At 38.4% G+C, this 20405-nt stretch overlaps 1 protein-coding gene across 1 annotated transcript in view; it reads right to left on the bottom strand.

Moving 5' to 3' along the window:
• Positions 1 to 20405, bottom strand: part of SP140L (SP140 nuclear body protein-like) — a 64687-nt gene that overhangs the window by 20821 nt on the left and 23461 nt on the right. Inside the window, exons 3-8 of the mRNA XM_011951970.1 lie at positions 17229 to 17391; positions 16063 to 16231; positions 13500 to 13583; positions 13364 to 13366; positions 11657 to 11713; positions 10974 to 11027 (exon numbers count right to left, since the gene is read on the bottom strand). Of these exons, the coding sequence (XP_011807360.1) occupies positions 10974 to 11027; positions 11657 to 11713; positions 13364 to 13366; positions 13500 to 13583; positions 16063 to 16231; positions 17229 to 17391 (530 nt within the window). The remainder of the gene's footprint in view (positions 1 to 10973; positions 11028 to 11656; positions 11714 to 13363; positions 13367 to 13499; positions 13584 to 16062; positions 16232 to 17228; positions 17392 to 20405) is intronic.

The raw sequence follows: 20405 nt of genomic DNA, 5'->3' as shown, positions 1-20405 counted from the left end.
TCCCTAGAAGCCTGGTGGGCACAGCTTTCTGAGTGCCCAGGGGATTCAGATTTCACTCCAGACACAGCTAATGAAAATGCTTTTGCTCTACTTGTATCTGATTTTGTGGATGGAAGGTCTAAGTGAGAAAAGGAGATGATTAGGAGAGAAAGATGAAAGTGCAGCCACCTGAATGGTACAGACGAATTTTGCAGCAGTGAAGCAAGAGCAAAAATCCCGACATCTAAGGCAGGAACACCTGCAACCCCAGGAGGCAGGGAGGAAGCAGGAGCATTGGTGATATCTGTCTTTCAGAACTACCCTGAATCCTTTGTCCAGAAGGAAAACACCTGCTCCAGTGCTCCTGCCTCTGAGAATGCTGAGTCAGCCTCTCCTCACCAGTCATGAGACAGCAGAGGCTGGGCCCAGGTTCTGAGGTCCAACATAGAATCCTCCAGACATTGTCCCTACCCCTGTTTTCAGTCATTTGTTGGGGCGGGTCGGGGGGCGACTGTTACCTGGTTGGTGTCATGGACAAAAAGGATAGAGTGGAAAGACTGTCCTCAAACAGTACCCCCACATGCCCACCCTCTCCCCACCCCCACACACAAACAAATCAAGGACTGGACACAACGAACAGAACTAGGATCCCTAAGGCTTACAGTCATCCAGGAGTCACGTGGGAGGCACTGTTTACCTTCCCCCTGACAAATGTACATCCTACTCAGGGAAGCTCAACAATTGTAAACACTTCCCTTCTTCGAGCACCTTGTGTGCTCTGGGGACTGTGCTTCTTGTATGAAAGCCAGGCATTAACTTGCTTCCCTCACGTAAGGTTACTTGTACCTTAGAGGTGGTCAGCTGGTCATAAGAGACCTAAAGTCCTAAAACACTCACGGTTTATGAAGTGTGTGTGTGTGCGTGCGTGTGTGTGTGTGTGTGTATGTGTGTAAAGACAGGGTTCCACTATCTTGCCCAGACTTGTTTTTGGTTGTTTTGCTTGTTTTTGGACTCCTGGCCTCAAGTGATCCTTCTGCCTTGGTGTCCCAAAGTGCTGAGATAGCATGAGTGAGCCAGTGCACCTACATTTGCAATTTGCTCCTACAGCATTTAGCAAATCAAATGTATCTAGACCCATGGGTCAAATTAATTAAGGTGGCTGATGGGGCAGTGTCTTCATGAGGAAATTTACCAGAAGCAAAAATGTGGGAAGAATTTGTTGAGAAGCTATTCTCATTGGCATTTCTGTACTCATGGTGTCAGGGTATAACATCAAGGATGTTAGAATAGCAAGCAGCCTTGGAAGCTAGAGATCATGTAGCCTCCAGATTATAGGACAAATTTATTCCCTGACCAGTATAAAGTGGAGAACATCTCCCTCCTTAGAAATTTTCCAGAGGAGATGTCCCCAGAGGCGAATTGCTTAAATTCCAGCTAAAAAGATAATATCTCCTTCAGAGGTAAGGTTTGGGCAGGTTTGCTAGCTGTCCCCGAGCTAGCAAACCCCATGGGTTTCCTCAGTGAAGCATTCCTCCACTGCAGCACACACTTGTGAGTGCAGCCTCCACCTGCACCATCCTTTTCATGGGTCCTGAGGGGAAAGAACTGATACATCTACTCTATATCCCAGCAATTTTGCTCCTAGGTATTTAGATAAGAGATATGAAAAAACAAAGACTTCTACAAGAATGTGCTGAGGAGAGTTTTTATAATAGCAAAAAACCGAAAATACTCGAGGTGACGATCATCATGAGAATTATAAACAAAATTCAGTATATTCAGACAATGGACACTACTTAGCAATGAAAAGGAACAAATTACTGATACATCCAATGATACAGATGAATCTCAAAAACATGCTGAGTGAAATAAATCTCACAATAAAGAGAACATGCTGTAAAATCTTATTTATATAAAGTTTTTTTAAAAACCCAAATTAAGTTATCATGGAAAAGCAAAGAGTAGTGATTACCCTGATGGGTAGCCGGTAGAGATATAACAGAAAGGACATAAGGAACCTTTCCATGGTGATGATCATGTTCTGTATCTTGGTAAACATTTTGATGGTGTAGAAAAATGTGGTTATAAGAACTCATCAAATGGTACTCTTCATACTTGTGCATTTCATTGTAAATTTTATCTTATAAAAGAACTTTAGTTAATAATGTGCAGGCAGAAGTATTTGAGGGAGAAGGGTGCAGATGTCTGCAACCTTAAAATGTTTCAAACTTGACCATGGGTTATGGAGTGGATAAAAAAATGTGTATATGGATAGTGATATGGTTTGTCTGTGTCCCCGCTCACATCTCATCTTGAATTGTAGCTCCCATAATTTTCACATGTTGTGGGAGGGACCCAGTGGGAGATAAAATTGAATCATGGTGGCGGCTTCCCCCATACTGTTCTCATGGTAGTGAACAAGTCTCACAAGATCTGATGGTTTTATAAAGAAAACCCCTTTCACTTGGTTTTCATTCTCTCTTTGCCTGCTGCCATGTAAGATGTGCCTTTCACCTTCTGCCATGATTGTGAAGCCTCCCCAGTCACATGGAACTGTGAGTCCATTAAACTTCCTTTGTTTTTCCTTATAAATCACCCAGTCTTGGGTATGTCTTTATTAGCAGTGTGAAAATGGGCTAATACAGATAGAAAAGTGATAAAGCAGGAATGATACAATGTTAATTGTGAATCTACATGAAAGTATATTGATGTTTAGTATACAATTCTCCCAAGTCTTCCACACGCTTAAAATTTTCATGATTAAATATTGGGGAAAAAAGCTTTTAGAGAGAAAGGACAGAATATGAAACAAGAAGTTATAGTTACGATAAAAGAATGATTTTTTATTAGCCATACTATAGATTCCAGAAGACAATGTAGTGATCACTTTACTATACTGAGAATAAATAAATATCAACCCAGAATTTTTAACCTAGCTAAACATTTCTATCAAAAAAAAGACAAATTTGTACATACAACACTTAGAGAATTTACCACTTAGAGATCACTCGCTGGAAAAAACAAATAATTTACTTCAGCTAGACAAAAAGTGAAACCAAAGGAAAAGAACAATGGCGAGTGTGTAAAATGATTTTAAAAAATTGATTTAAGTAAATATCAACTGCAAAAATAATAGTTTCAAAATTTATAGTTAAACATTGAATATTAAACAACAATAGGCATATGGTAGAGATAGGGTATTAAATTGGTAGTGAAACCATTACAAGATCCTTGTCATCTTTGGTGATTGGGGCACGATTAATAAGATTACAGAAATTTCGTCTTTAATTTCCAAACCAGCAGGGAGAAAAGGGAGAATATAGAATATTATATCAATCCATCAGAAAGCAGGAAAGAGACACAAAAAACACAAATTAAGAATGGTCAACACTACTATAGAAGATATAGGTCCATATGTATCTGGAATCACAATAAATGAAAACAAATAAAAATCATTAAAAAGCTAAGATTATCAGATAAAATTGCAAAAGCTAAGAGCTGTTACAAGAGACATAAAACAAAGCTGCACAAGATGGCTTAACAGAGAGTGAAAAATATGAAAAAAGCATAAAAGTTTGTATAACAACATTAGCACTTGGCAAAAGAGATTTTAAGGCAAAAGCATTAATAAGGATAAAGCAGAATGCTGTCTAATGATAAAAGAAATCCACTAAGAAGTTATCAAGTCATTAATAGCCTCAGAATATTTAAAGTAAAGGAACAAAATACGGAGGAATTGGCAAATATACAACCATGTGTGAGAATTTAACATGTTTCTATACAAATTTTATGGAGGAAATAAATTACTATGAACCCAAATTTAAATAACAAAGTTGTGCTTGATAAAGATGTGCATGGAGTGAAGCCAGAACCAACAGATAGTTCATATGTACATTATTCTCAAGTGGCATAGAACATTTACAAATAATGACCGCACATTAGGATGCAAAGGAACATTCCACAAATTTTAAATAATTGACAAGGTCAATTCTTCATATGGTTTTCCAGATATCTACTTTCCACTCCTGATCAACTAATAGAATACCTCCAAGGCTGCAGACATCAATATTTCCAGAGAAAAACCATAGTTCATAACCTCCCTTACACCTGACAGGGCCACCAGTTTAAGATCTGACCACTAAGATGAGAGCAGAATATTGTTGTGGGAGGAGAGGAGTTCTGGGGAAAACTTCTTGCAAAAGTAATAGGCCTCTAGGGAAGATAATTTTGCTCTTCACCCTTTCTCCTTCTGATGGCCTAGAACATGGACATTATGGCTGGAGCTTAGCAAGCACCTTGGACAATGATGTAATCTTGAGAGTAGCTGAACTGCAAGATAGAAGAATCTTCAAAATGCACGGGCCTGAAATAGACAAAACAATTCTGAAAAAGAAAAACAAAACTGGAGGCCTTACACCACCTGATTTCAGGATTTGTAAAACTGTAGTAATCAAGATGGTGTATTGGCATAAAAATAGACATACAGATAAATGGAACAGAAAAAAGTCAAGTAATAGACCTAAACATATATGGCCAACTGACTTTCAACAAGGATGTCAAAGTAACTAATTCAATGTAGAAAGGATACTCTTTTCAACAAATTATGTCGGAATGATTGAATATGCATATGCAAAGAAAGAAAAGAAATCAATCTTTAGCTCAAACTATATGCAAAAACTAACCCAAAATGGGTTATAGACCTAAATGTAGGTGCTAACATCATGAAACTTGAAGAAAACATAGGTTCTTGAGTTAGGAAAAGATTCCTTAAATAGGACCTCAAAATCACAGATTATAAAGGAAAAAATGGTAAATGTAAACTTTATAAAAAATTTAAAGTTTTACTAACACTATCAAGTATTGGTGAGTATGTGGAGCAATGAGAAGTTTCACGCATTACTGGTGGGAATGCAAGAGGGCATCATCATTTTGAAAAACATTTTGGCAGAGTCTTAAAATACTGAACATATATGTATGCTCATATGACCCAAGAGCACCACTCCTGGGCATTCACCCCATGAAATAAAAGATGATGCCCAACCCAAAGATTTGTGTTCAGATGTTCCTATCAGCTTTATTTGTAACAGCTGAAACAGGAAACACCTCAATGGCTATCAACAGGTGAATAAACCATCTGTAATGTATTCACATAAAGAAATACTTCTCAGCGATGAAAAATAGAGTAACTATAAACACACAGAATAACACGGATGTATCTCAAAAACATCATGTTAAGTGAAAGGGGCTAAACATAAGTAAATTCAATACTGTATGAATTCATTTATATGAAACTCCAGAAAAGACAAAACTAGAGTGATGTAAACAGATCAGCAATTAAAAAAAAACAACCTGGGTCGAGGGGTTGTACATGCCTGTATTCCCACTTACTTTGGAATCTGAGGCATGAGGATCACTTGAGCCCAGGAGTTTGAGGCCATCCTGGACAACGTAATGAGGACTCATTTCTTAAAAAACAAATGAACAGAAAACAGATAACTGTTGTCAAGAATCAGAGAGAGGTGAGAAGAACACAAGTGGTCTTTTACATGTCATGATTGTGGAGGTATTTATATAACTGCACATTCGTTAAAACAAATTCAGTTATACCTTAAGATGATGAATTTGTTTTATATATAGCTCCATAAAGCAGATAAGAAAAATGAAAATGTGGCACATTTACATGAAGAAAATCCTATTGTTGGTGCCCTTATCAAAGATTACTTGAATATACATTCATGAGTTTATTTCTGGGTTCCCTATTCTATTCCATTGGTTTATGTGTGTTTTTATGCCAGTACTGTTTTGATTACTTTTGCTTTGTAATATAGTTTAAAATACAGTGTGATGCCTCCAGCTTTGCTCCTTTTTTTCAAGATTACTTTCACTATTTGGGTCTTTTATGGTTCTATACAAATTTTAGGATTCCTTTTTCCTATTTCTGTGAAAAATGTCATTGAAATTTTGATAGAGATTTCATCAGCTATCCAGATCACTTTGGGTAGTATGGACGTTTTAACAATATTCTTCCAGTTTATGAACATGAGACATCTTTCCATTTATTTGTATCTTTTTCAGTTTCTTTCATCAGTGTCATAGTTGTCAGTGTGCAAATATTTCACCTGTGGTTAAATTTGTTCCCATTTTATTCTTTTTGTTGCTATTGTAAATGGGATTGTTTTCTTAATTTCTTTTTTGGATAGTTCATTGTTAGTGCGTAGAAACACAACTGATCTTTAAATCTTGCAACTGTACTTATTCATTTATTAGTTCCAACAGTTTTTTGGTGGAGTCTATAGGGTTTTCTACATAGAAGATAATGTCACCTGGAAACAGAGACAATTTAACTACTTTCCAATTTGGACGACTTTTTTTTCTTGCCTAATTGCTCTGACTAGGACTTCCAGCAGTATGATAAATACAAATGTCAAGAAGGGGCACTTGATTTTGACAAGGATGCCAAGAATAAATAATGGAGAAAAGATAGCCTCTTCAATAAATGGTGCTAAGGAAACTGAATATCCACAAGCAAAAGAATGAAATTAGATATTTGGCTTACATCTTATACAACAATTAACTCCAAATAGATTAAAGGCTTAAATGTCACACATGAAACCATAAAATTCAAAGAAGAAAACAGGGAAAAAGCTCCTCGATATTGATCTGGGCGATTATTTTTTAGATAAGACACCAGAAACACAGGCAACAAAAGCAAAAATAAGCAAGTGGAACTACATCAAACTAAAAAACTTTTGTACAGCAAAGGAAATAATTTTAAAAATGAAAAGGCAACCTATGGAATAGGAGAAAATATTTGCAAACCATGTGTTTGATAAGGGTTGCTGTCCAGAATATATCAGGAACTCACATAACTCAATAGCAAAAACAAAACGAAACCATGTCATAACCTGATTTAAAAATGGGGAAAGGATATGAATAAACATTTTCCCAAAAAAGACATACATAGCCAATGGGTTATAAAAAAGCACTCAATATCACTAACCATCCATGAGAGAAATGTGACTCAAAACCATAATGAAACATCACCTCACACCTATTAGGATAGCTATTAACAAAACGGCAAGAGATAACAAGTATCGGTGAGGATGTGGGGAAAAGGAACCCTTGTATGCTGTAAGTGGGAATGTAAATTGGTATAGCCATTACGGAAAAGAGGATGGAGGTTCCTCAAAAAATTAAAACTAGAAAAACATACCATTCAGAAATCTCACTTTGGGGTATGTATCCAAAGGAAATGAAACCAGTATCTCAAAGAGATATCTGCACTCCCGTGTTCATTGTAGCATAATTCACAGTAGTTAAGACATAGAAACAACCTAAGTCTCTATCGACAGATGAATGGATAAAGAAATGTGATAAGGCACAGATCTGTGTATACTGGAAAACACATATAAAATTGTATTTCAAATCATGAAGAAAAAGGTATTGGGGTTATATCTCTTAATCACCATCTCACATCATACACCAATAAATGAATTCCATGTGTGTTATAGATTTAAACATTAAAAAGTATTTCAAATATTCTATAAGCAAGTAAAAATGTTTTCAAATTATGAGGAGGATAATATATTTGTAAATTGTACACAAAACCTGAAAACCATAAATGAAAAGACTGACAGATATGATCAGATAAAAATTTCAAACGTCTTTGGGATAAAACATATAGGTATACCTTAGAAATATTGCACGTTTGGTTTCAGAATGCTGCAATGAAGTGAATATTGCAATAAAGCAAGACGTTCAATTTTTTGGTTTCCCAGTGCATATGAAAATCATGTTTATACTTTACTGTAGTCTATTAAGTATGCAATAGCATTATGTCTTAAAAAATCAATGGACAAACCTTAATTAAAAATACTTTATAGCTCAAAAAATGCTCACAATCATTTGAGCCTTCAGTGAGTCATAATTTCTTTGCTGGTAAAGGGTCTTGCCTGGGTGTTGATGGCTGCTGACTGATCAGGGTGGTGGTTGATAAAAGTTGAGGTGGATGTGACAATTTCTTAAAATAAGACAGTAATGAAGTTTGCTATGTTGATGGACTTCATGAAAGATTTCTCTGTAACATGTAAAGTTATTGATGCATTTTAGCACAGTAGATTCTCTCAAAACCTGTTGCTGCTTTATCAGCTAATATATTCTAAATCCTTTGTTGTCATTTCAACAATGTTCACAGCATCTTTCCCAGGAGCAGATTCCATCTCAAGAAACCACTTTCTTTACTCATCCATAATAAGCAACTCCTTATCCACTCAGCTTTTTTTTTTTTTTTTTTTTTTTTGAGACGGAGTCTTGCTGTGTCACCCAGGCTGGAGTGCAGTGGCACGATCTCAGCTCACTGCAACCTCTGCCTCCCGGGTTCACACCAGTCTCCTCCCTCAGCCTCCTGAGTAACTGGGACTACAGGCGCCCACCACCACGCTTGGCTAATTTTTTGCATTTTTCGTAGAGATGGGGTTTCACCATGTTAGCCAGGATGGTCTCGATCTCCTGACCTCATGATCTGCCCACCTTGGCCTCCCAAGTGCTGGGATTACAGGCTTGAGCCATCGCGCCCAGCCTATCCACTCAGTTTTATGATGAGATCGCAATGATTCAGTCACATCATCAGACTCCACTTCTTTTTTTTTTTTTTTTTCTGAGATGGAGTCTCACTCTATCGCCAGGCTGGAGTGCAGTGGTGCAATCTCTGCTCAGTGTAACCTCTGCCTCCCAGATTCAAGCAATTTTCCTGTCTAGCCTCCCGACTAGCTGGGACTACAAGCACAAGCCACCACACCCAGCTAATTTTTGTATTTTTAGTAGAGACAGGGTTTCACCATGTTGGCTAGGTTGGTCTTGAACTCCTGACTTCAGGTGATCTGCCCGCTTTGGCCTCCCAAAGTGCTGGGATTACAGGTGTGAGTCACTGCAGCCTCCACTTCTAATTCTAGTTTTCTTGATATTTCCATCACATCTCCAGTGACTTCCTCCACTGAAGTCTTAAACCCATCAAAGTCATCAATAAGGGTTGTAATCAACCTCTTCCAAATTCCTGCTAATGTTGATATTTTGACCTCCTCTCATGAATCATGAATGTTCTTAATCACATGTGAAATGGTGAATCCTTTCCAGAAGGTTTCCAATCAACTTTGCCCAGATTCATCAGAGGAATCACTATGTATAGAGACAGCTATAGCATTACAACATGTATTTCTTAAATATTAAGACTTGCTAGTTGAAATTACTCTTTGATTCATGGGCTTGCAGAATGGATGTTGTGTTAGCAGACATGGAAATAACATTAATCACCTTGTACCTCTCCATCAGAGCTCCTGGATGGCTACGTGCAGTGTCAATGAACAGTGATATTTTGAAAGGAATCTTTTTTTCTGAGGAGTATGTCTCAACAGTGGGTTTAAAATATTCAGTAAACCATGCTGTAAACAGATGTGCTGTCATCTGGGCTTTATTCCAATTATATAGCACAGGCAGAGTAAACTTAGAAAGGGCCCAAGGACTTTCAGAATGGTGAATGAGCATTGGCTTCAAGTGAAAGTCACCTGCTCCATTAGCCTCTAACAAGAGACTCAGCCTGTCCCGTGGAGCTTTGAAGCCAGGCATTGAGTTCTCCTCTCTAGCTATGACAGTTCTAGATAGAATCTTCTTTCAATGGAAGGCTGTTTAGTCTACACTGTAAATCTGTGGTTTAGTGTAGCCAGCTCCATCAATGACCTTAGCTAGAGCTTCTGGACAACCTGCTGAAGCTTCTATGTCAGCATTTGCTGCTTTGCCTTGCCCTTAAATGTTACGAGACAGCTTCTCTCTTTCAACCTCAGGAACCAACATCTGTTACCTTCAAACTTTTCTTATGAAGCTTCCTATATCTCACAACCTTCAGAGAAGTGAAGAGAGTTAAGACCTTACTCTGGATTAGGCTTTGGCTTAAGGGAATCTGATTTGATCTTCTATCCAGACCACTCAAACTTTCTCCACATTAGCAATAAGACTGCTCTGCTTTGTCATTAAAGTGTTCACTGGAGTTGCACTTTTAATTTCCTTCAAGAACTTTTCCTGTGCATTCATAACTTGGCCAATTATTTGCTGCAAGAGGCCTAATTTTCAGTCTATCTCAACTTTTGACATAGCTTCCTCACTAAGCTTCATCATTTCTAGATTTTTATTTAAAGTGAGTACATATGACTCTTCCTTTAACGTGAGCACTTAGAGGCCATTGTAGGGTTATTAATTGACTTAACTTCCATTTTTTTCATCTAGGATTTTCCAATCACACTATTTAAAATTCTTCCAACTTCCTTCCACTGCCCAATCTCAAAGACATCGCAACACCTTCAGGAATATGTGATAGCCACACCCCATGGCCAGGTACCAAAATCTGTATTACTCTTAATTGCTGCCATAACAAATTACCACAAATTTAGTGGTTTAAAACAACATAAATATATTATCTTCCAGTTAATGTCAGTGAGAAGTGTGACACGGTCTTACTGCCTAAAGCCAAGGTGTCAGTAGGCCTTCATTCCTTTCCGGGGGCTGGAAAGGACAACCTAGTCCCTTGTTTTTTCAGCTTCTAGAGGTCGCCCACATTCCTTGGTTCCCTCTTCCATCTTCAAAGCCTGCAACATTACATATTTCTGACGATTCTTCCATAGTCACATTTTCCTCTCTCCATAGCCAGGAAAAGTTCTCCACTCTTTAAAGCCTACAAGATTAGTTCGGACCCACCACATAACCCAGGATAATCTCCCCACTTCAAGGCCCCTAGCTTAATTGTATCTGTAAAGTCCCATTTGCCATGTAAGATAGCAGATGACAGTCCAGGGATTAGGAGGTGGGCATTTTTTGGGGAGGCCACCATTGTGTCTACCACAGTATTGCAAATAATAACAGAAATAGTAACAATGACAATAAGAAAATTCTGGCATTAAAAACGTATTTGTAACACCGAAAGCAAGTAAATTCTTGTTTATTCTTACTTCTTTTCCTCTTGGGTTTTCCCAAAGTAGAGTTGTTTCCAATATCCACAGTATCTAGAAAATAACAAGTGGTGGTGAGGAAATAGAAATTAATAAATAAAAGTTACAGATTTTAGGACAATTCATACTATAGAAGGCTGGAGTTTATAAAGATGTTTGGATAGTCATTCCTCTCTTTCTTCTAGAGGAACCAAAAATCCACTAAACTGAGAACTATGAGTCTAGGATGGGCCCTGGGTCTTCTATCAAAAGTATAGTTTGGGGTAAGAGTAGATCTACAGTCTTCCCTCCTGACAATTAAGTACCTGGATTAGTTGTCTTTTGGGTGAGGCCTTTCTAAGATGCAGCAAAATGACACTATTATCTACCAGCAGAAGTTCACTGGGTTGTCTTGGGTTCCACGGAATATTGAGTGTCACTTAACATATTAATGTAATAAACAGGATAACTGCCACTTTAAAGAGCACTGTTTTATGACGTCACCCATATGTAATCAACAGAGCCCATCCTGATAAATAAAACTTTATAACGATCTCTTGCCTCCCTGCAGTTTCCTAAAAGCTTGGGCGAAGCAAATGCAGAGAACAGGATTCTGGGCAGACTGGAGCACCTGCCTCCACTCTTCCCAAGGTCTGTGGGGCCCCCTGAGCCATCCCCATCCCACAGCCCTCAGGCAGCCTTACCCATTTTGCCACATGCTTGATCATTTTCCATCTTTGCTTCTGGGCTTTCTGGCACTTCTTCGGAGAAACCCGTGACATAGGAGCACTTCTCATTTTCACATGCTGGTTGCTCTGCTCCTGGGCCAAAATTGTGATTTATGAACTTTTAATTTGCCCCAATAACACTCTTTTCTGCACCCTGGTTGCTACCCGCTTCTCTACTTTTTCCTCTGAAATCTTCTTTCACTGCTCCTCCCTATATTTGACTCTTCCTTCAAGTCTCCCTTTTTACCCTCTTCTGTCTTTTTTTTCATTATCAGAACTCTGTTTCTGTTTTTATTATTATTATTTTTGAGACGGAGTCTCGCTCTGTCGCCCAGGCTGGAGTGCAGTGGCCGGATCTCAGTTCACTGCAAGCTCCGCCTCCCAGGTTCACGCCATTCTCCTGCCTCAGCCTCCCGGGTAGCTGGGACTACAGGCGCCCACCACCTCGCCCGGCTAGTTTTTTGTATTTTTAGTAGAGATGGGGTTTCACTGTGTTAGCCAGGATGGTCTCGATCTCCTGACCTTGTGACCTGCCCGTCTTGGCCTCCCAAAGTGCTGGGATTACAGGCTTGAGCCACCGTGCCTGGCCTGTTTTTATTATTTTTAAGTTATAATTACTTGGTACATCACATCATAGCAAGCTAGAAGCAAGCTCTTCTGATTCTCCTTCTTTGGTCATTTGGTAATCTTCTAGTTCACCAGAAACTAATGAGAAACAAGAGAGTTATTTTATTTTTATTATTGTATTTTATTATCTTTCAGTTATGTCAGTGAAAAGTGTGACACGGGTCTCACTGCCTAAAGCCGTTATGTCAGTAGGCCTTCATTCCTTTCTGGGGTCTGGAGAGGACAATCTATTTCCTTGTCTTTTCAGCTTCCAGAGGTCACACACATTCCTTGGGTGACCTCTAGACAGTGACCAGAGAAGAGTTCTCAGTGCTGTGATGCTGCCCACTAATATTCTGAGCTAAGATGAAGTGCTCTCTGGAAAAAAATATGCCTGTTCCTATAATCACGCCTGACACATAACAGAGTCATGCTCTCCCAATGTTTTGCACCTCCTTCTCCTTTTCTCTACTTTTATTTTTCTACCTGTAGTCCTGAGTAAAATAGAAAAATATGAAAAAGCTCTTATCATTCCAGAAACTACTAACGTTCTTTGAAAACAGTAAGAAGTGGAGGCTGCAGTGAGTGAGCCAAGATGGTGCCACTGCACTCCAGTCTGGGTGACAGAGAGAGACTCAGCCACACTTCCTGTTATGCATAACAACCCCATTTCAACCAAGCCTGAGTTTATGTTAATGAGGTGACCTTTGGAAATCCCTTTAGGATGGGGTTCACAGTTCTGCAGGGAATTGGAGATGGTTGGTGTGGGGAGATTTTCCACGTTTGGCATCAAAAGTGTTGAGAATGTAAGAGTACAGATAAAACAGGAGCTTTTCTTCCCCCAAAGGTCTCCTTTTTGATGTTGACCATGGGCCATGAGCTGTGGTTCTCAACACTTCACAGCTTCATACTGACCTCCTACAGGGACATTTCTAAATCACAGTTACTTCTAGGTAGTATCTGTAAATCTGGCCTACTGACACACTTGGCTCTGATTCCTTCATGGTTGTTGAGCCAACTATGTCTTGTTTTGGCCACTTCTCCAGGACCCGACATCTGGGTAGGAGCTCATACAACCCCCTCCTTGACTTCTCCATGGTCCTTCCGCATGTCTTCCCTGATTCACAATTTCCCCTCAGAACCTTGGGCCCTCACCTCCCTTGTCTCCTTTTCCTCTTAGCAATGAGAAACAGTTTTGTTCTGTCATTTTTACCTTGTTCAAGACTTAGTTGGATGTCAGGCCTCTCTTTCCTTTCTTTTCGATCACTTTCTTGGAAAAACAATTTGTCTTGGATTGCTGAAGAGTGGGAGAGAGAAGAAAGCAATTGAAGATCTGTGAGAACCAGGGACAACATCTGGAAATTGGCTTTTAGGAATTTGCAGCATTCGGGTGACTCAGAAGTCAGAGGGTTACACTTGACTAAACTTCTCACCTCATCTTCTGGGACAGAGAAGAGACGACCTCAACAATGAGCTTTTATGTGTCCTACACAGAAAGGGGATACTCAAAATTTAACGATAAAGAAGTAATAGAAACACAGTGAGCTGTGTTACCCGCAAAATTGTCAGTTGGCAGGGTAGGCATATATCAAGTGTAAGGAAGAAACAGAGAGATTCCCTGGAAGGATGGTCTCAGGTCCTAGAGAGATTCCATCATAAAAGAGAAAACTAGCCAGGTGAAGTGGCTCACACTTGTAATCATAGAACTGTGGGCTGGTGATGCAGGAGCATCGCCTAAGCCTAGGATTTTGAGACCAGCCTAGACCACACAGCAAGACCTTGTGTCAGAAAAAAAAAAACTAGCAAAATCAGCCTGATGTGGTTGTGTGCACCTGTGGTCCCAGCTACTAAGAAGGCTGAAGCAGGAGAACTGCTTGAGTCCAGGAAGTCAAGGTTGTAGTGAGCAGAGATAGCTCACTAGCCTGCCATCTAACCTGGGCAGAGTGAGACCCTATCTCCAGAAACACACATAAATAAAAAATAAAAGAGAAAACTCCAACAGCTTTAAAGATGAGGCTAGAAAACAGGAGAACGTTGGCTTAATTGGGTCAGGGAGGATGAACAGTTCCCAAATAAACATAACAGGGGACACAGGGGCAGCTTGTGTGGACTTCAGGGTCTGAGAGCCAGCAGTATCTCCCTGAGGGTGGGTGAACTACTGTGCTGGGTGGGGCAGTGGGCAGTGCTGCCCCAGGAAGGGGACAGTGGGCCTCAGTGCAGGTCACCCAAGCATAAGGAGTGCCAGAAACTAACACATGAGTTGTGGACACTGGGGTTAGGAAGGGAATCCCTGCAGTCCATGGAGAGGAACAGAGCCCCTGTGAATGTGGGCAGTAAATGTAACACTATTCCCTTCATCCCCACAGCCTGGGCCATCCTGCTTACAAACATAACATTGACTTGAAATTTGTGCCCAGATATGTGATTTCCTTTTATTCACTTTTTGACTTGAATGACTTGTTACAACAATTATTTTAATCTAGATAATGTTAGTATTAACACAAATCAATAAGCCATACCATATATAACTGCCTAAACTTTTTTTCCTTGTTTATAAATTTGTAGTATTTCTTTATTGCCTAGTAAATAAACTTTATTGCCTAGTAAATAAACTTCAAATTCCTTAGCTTTGGATTCCAGACCATTTACTATCTTCCTCCAAATGATCTCTCTTAGGTCAGCTCCTATACTGCTTCTTACTCTCAGATTTAGTCAGATCCAGTTTGTCCTGTTTCGCAGACATGCTTTCACACTTTTATTCCAGTCCCCATAGCATCCACCCTCTTCAGGACATGTGCTCATTTTTCTTGTGATGTCTCTATCTCTCATTTGGAGAACTGGGTTGAGATTAAACTGTGAGGGGAATAAAATTTTGCCAGGCAAGTAAAACAAAATAGAGGGCATCTTTACTGTGTACCATTATAATAGTATAAATTATGCCTTCTCAGGAAAAAAGTCAAGAATCAAAACTTTAGTTTGATACAGCCCCAAAAATAGTCCCTGTCAGAGCAATCAGTTTTGTGATTATTTGATTAACGTTTCTTTTAACCCTTGTGGGTAAAGGGTTAACAAAACTATTTATCCTTCAGTAAAGTCAGACTTGACCCGGGGTTAATTTTCTTGCTCATCATTCTAGAAACCTAACAAAGGTAGCCTTTTCCTGGTTTTCCTTGGCAAACCCTGGGCTTAGAAATGACCCATGACTGGTTGCCTGAAACTATACATGAACTATAAATACCTACAGGGAAGGAGTAATTGTGGTCTTCCTTTAATTGATAATTCTTACAACTCAGATTGTCCCTGTGGCACCCTGAAAGCTATGACTATGGTGTTGTTACAAGAGATACTGACTCCCACAGACATGTGGTGCTGTGCCAAAGTGGATCCCGCACCCACAGCTAAGCTGTCACTCAAGGCAGGTAGTGGTCAATTTAGTGGGCTGCTATGTAGGCCACTGCAAGGACTCCCACTAAAGAGAAGAAACAACTGATGCTGCCCTGTTGGGGTTCTGTGTTTCTTATCTTCTAAGTCAATCTGATGCCGGCGTGGCTCTGGTTGTCCTGTGAGTCTAAGTGGCCAGTGAAGCAGACCTCCAGGTGTCTGTTTTACCATAACCATATACCACGGGCTTCAAGACGATGCATGACACGTCTATTTTGTTAACTACTCTATCCCCACTGCCCAACACAATGTGTTACACATGGTAGGAGCTCAGTATATGCTTATTGAAAAAAATTGGCCCTGGAACTCAAAAGGTAGATAATAAACTTAATTACCATTGTTGAAGCTTTTATGAATGTGAATTAAATCGGGGTATTCCTGCATGTTGACCTCGCTGAACAGTGCTTCCAGAACTGGCAGGTTAAATGTCTTCTCCAGTTCACTGAGAACATTGTACACCACTCTTTGTACAGGGACCAGGTTTCTACAAGAATCTTGAGAATCCTTTAAAAATATTGAATGGAGAAAATACAAATACAGACTTTCAAGTTACAGAAGAGCCATAAAAAGAAATTTTATGTTTACTGAATTTCAATTTCTCTTAACAGGTATCTTCACATGTAAAGTTTCATAATTTTTACATATTTGTATAGCCAGTAATGAAAGAAGTAAATTCCATCTCCTTAAAAATACCCACTGATTGAGTCTGATCGCCTCACCCTTATTTACATTAGATGTAAAAAGGAGCAACTTTGAAGGATAAAAGTGGGCTCAAAGTTCTTTAAGAGCCTGACTGATATGTTTTTGGGATAGATGTAGCAGGCAATCAATTCAATGAGTGGCTGTTTTGTTAACTGGACAACCCCTGCTCTTCCCCCAAAAGTGATTTGGCCTGAAGGGCTCAAGGAAACCAGGCGACCATTCTCCCCTTGCTGCGAACTTGGCCACAGAGGAAGCATATTCATAGCCGGAGATGACTCACTGCTCTGTGTCTCCAGCAGGGCCTATGGGTGGAATTTACCCATATTCCAAGACTCCAGAAATGCACAAATAAAGGAAAGACAAAGAAAACGAATGTGTTGGAGAAAGAATAACAAGCATCTACTTCCAAATTTGTCCCCTCTAGACACCACTTCCCTGGGGGTTTTAATGTTCTCAGATCTAGGTATTTTAAATTGATGTTAATTGAAATAAAATGCTCTGTTAATTATGATTTCAGTAAATCAATTCATTAAAATTATTTTTAAATTTTGGTTATAGTGTATGAATTCTACAAAACATTGTACATTTATGGAGAACACCTGTTTCTATTCCAGTTTCTCCAGTACCATTGACCCCAACTCCAGAGGGTGCCATGGAACACTATTTCCTCAGCTGGAAGTAGGACCATCTCTGGTGACCTCTGCTTCTCCTCTTCTTTTCTGCCTTACAGGAGCACTTACAGAAATACTTGTAAAAAATGAAAGCATATCTGCCAGGCTGTGAAATAAACTTCACTTACTTCAAACATTTTATTTGTGATGAGTTCACGGTCGCGGAGGCCCTCAAGGAATGGAAATGTCTTTTTTATTGCATTTGAAATCTCCAGCTTATGTCTTTTGAAGTGCTTGAATACAGCGTCACAGAGAAGTCTCTCATCTACATCCTGGTCTTCTGTGAACATCCTAGGGAAAAGGACACCCTGTGAAAATGGTCGTCAAGATTCTGAGATGTCTGTGGAGGTGGTAAGATTTTACATATAAAGGATAAGCTAGGAAAAACCAACATATATAAAATAGGTGGTCCTCAGTAGAGCCCAGAATAAATGGAATTGAAGCAACAAACAAAGATGTAATAGAAGATATCACGGAGCCTATGCAAGACTAATATAGAGGGTACTGAAAAAGCCCAGTCTAAACTGAACAAAGTCATTGTAAAGATATCTTCACCTAACCATATCTGGAATATTTTTCAAAATAAAAGTATTAAACTCCTACAGAATCTAGATGGAGTAAGCAGGTCATCCATAGAGAAATGAAAGTCAATGGAATGTAAATAAAAATCTAACCTTGAAAATGCATCTTAATCAACAACTGCGAGAAAACAAATTTGGCAAAGTAAAAATAAGATGTCCCTCTCTAATCTATAGCTGCTAGGAAGGAAATACCATCATATATCATAAAATTAATTCATAAATAATACAGTGCAGTTTAATAATGATAATAATACCATATTATTGAAAATTTCATGAGAATATCAGTGATATCTCCTGGAACATCTGGCTCTGCTTTGTGTTAATATAAATCTGTCTGTACTATTGCTATATATGGTGAATCATTTTAGGCATCTGAATTTCAGGAATTGCTGCTGTTTCCTGTTAGAGCAATTTTAAAGCTGAGTCTCTAATTCTAGTTCTTAGTTGATCATGTTATTGCTCTGATAATGTTTTAATCAACATCTCAGTATTCCTAAATGTTATGAAAACTTGGGAGATCTTTTTATCCAACCGGAAGAGAATTATTGGCACTTCCCATTACGCAGCATAAAGCAGGACATAATCATGTCACATTATTGGTTTGAATTCCTGTAAAAAAAACAGTTTCTGGTTAAAGATCATTAAAATAATAACAAAGGAGTTAGATTTACGATGACAAAGAGAATGGTGGAGGACAATGAGCACATAAGAGATTTCAAATAAAATCTCGAAGACAAAAAGTGGTCAGAAAAGTGCTAGTTGCAATAATAGGTAGGGAATGCTCCCAGAGGTTAAGAAAGCAATCGTGGTGCTCTACAGAATTCTGAAGAAACAGTGGAGATGTGAAAAGAGACACACAGCTAAAAACTGATTTGTTATCTGAAAAATGAACAGAGCAATGCATACACTGCTTGTCACCCTGCATGCTGACCACATGCAGGCAGACAGCCTCTCAGGGGTAACCATTGCTGTCATTCATTCTGTCATATGTTAATACTGCCTGCTCTTGGATTTCATATAAATGGGTAAAACATAGACATGCTTTTGTGTCTGTCTTATTTTGCTTATCATCTATGTTGCCGTGTTGAACAGTTAGTTTGTTCATTTCTACTGTTGAGTGGTATTCCATTGTGTGAATCTACCACAATCTGCTTACTCATTTTTCTGTTGATGGACATTGGAGTGGATTCCAGTTTGAGACTAGTATAAATAAAACTGCTGTTCTTGTGCAAGACTTTTTGTGGCAAAATGTTTTCATTTCTCTTGGGTAAATATGTGGGAGTGGAATTACTGGATCATTGTGTAAGAGTACATTTAACCATTTTAAAACCTGACAAACTGTTTTTTTAAAGACTACCAGTGATGGCCTTTCTAGTTTTAGCCATTCCAGTGTGCACGATGTGATATCTAATTTTAGTTTTAATTTGTATTTCTTTAATGAGGAAATTATGTTAGGCATGTTTTCAAGTGTTTACTGGCAACTTACTTATTTTTTGGTGAAGTGTCTGTTCAAATGTTTGACCCATTTATATTATTGAATTTTATTTTATTTATTGATGGGTCAGAGTTTTTTATAGATTATAGATAGAAGTGTTTTGTCTGATTTATGTATTGTAAATATTTTCACCCAGTCTGTAGCTTCTCTTTTATTTTCTTAATTATGTCTTTTGATAGGAAAAAATCTTTAACTTTGATGACGTCCAATTTATTATTTTTTCTTTTATAATTAATGACTTCAGTGTACTCTCTAAGAAGAATTTGCCACTCCAAGGTCATGAAAATATGCAAAAAGCAATTTACAACATAAGCATGGGTTTATATCTGTACTTTCTATGCCATACCATTGATCTGTTTGTCTACCCTTATGCTGATATGATTTTGTGTTAAATACCATGGCTTAAAGAAAGTCTTGAAGTCGATTAGAAAAGATTGTCTTGGACTTTCTAGATTCTTTGATTTTCCACATATCTTTTCAAATCAATTTGCCAATTTCTACAAGAAAAGCCTTTTGGAATTTTCTTGGGTTTGATTTGAAACTATAGATAAATGTGGGGGAGCTGACAACAATATTGAGCTAGAAATCTGTTAGCGTCGTGTATTTCTCCATTTATTTAGATCAATTTTAAAAATCAAGCACAGCTTTCATTAAATTTATTTCTAGTTATTTTATTCTCTCTGGTACTACTTTAAATGATATTGCTTTTCAAATTCCTTATTACCATTGTAAGAAATATAATTGGTTTGAGAAACATTAACCATGTATTTATGGCATTGCTAAATTCATGTATTAGTTCTAGTAAAGTATTTATAGATTTCCTTTATATTTTAAAGAAAATAATCATGTCATCAGCAAAAAAAGACTGATTCACTGTTTCTTTCCCCCAAATAACAATTATTTCCTTTTTTGGATCTTATTTCACTGCTCAGGAGTTTAAATACAATGTTGCAGAGAAGTGAGAGACAACTTCCTTGTCTTATTTCCAATTTTAGGGAAAAAGCAACTAGTAATATCGCTAAGTGTGATGTTTGTTATGCCTTTATACATATTCTTACCTGTTTCCCTTTCTTTCCCTTCCTTTCTTTTCTTTCTTTCTTTCCTTCTTTCTTTCCTTCTTTTCTTCTTTCTTTCTTTCCTTCTTTCCTTCCTTCCTCCCTTCCTTCCTTCCTTCCTTCCTTCCTTCCTTCCTTCCTTCCTTCCTTCCTTCCTTTCATTCTTTCTTTCTT

The sequence above is a fragment of the Colobus angolensis genome, unplaced genomic scaffold, assembly GCF_000951035.1.
Source record: "Colobus angolensis palliatus isolate OR3802 unplaced genomic scaffold, Cang.pa_1.0 Scaffold33, whole genome shotgun sequence".
NCBI lineage: Eukaryota > Metazoa > Chordata > Mammalia > Primates > Cercopithecidae > Colobus > Colobus angolensis.
This window is presented reverse-complemented; position numbering and strand designations above follow the sequence as displayed.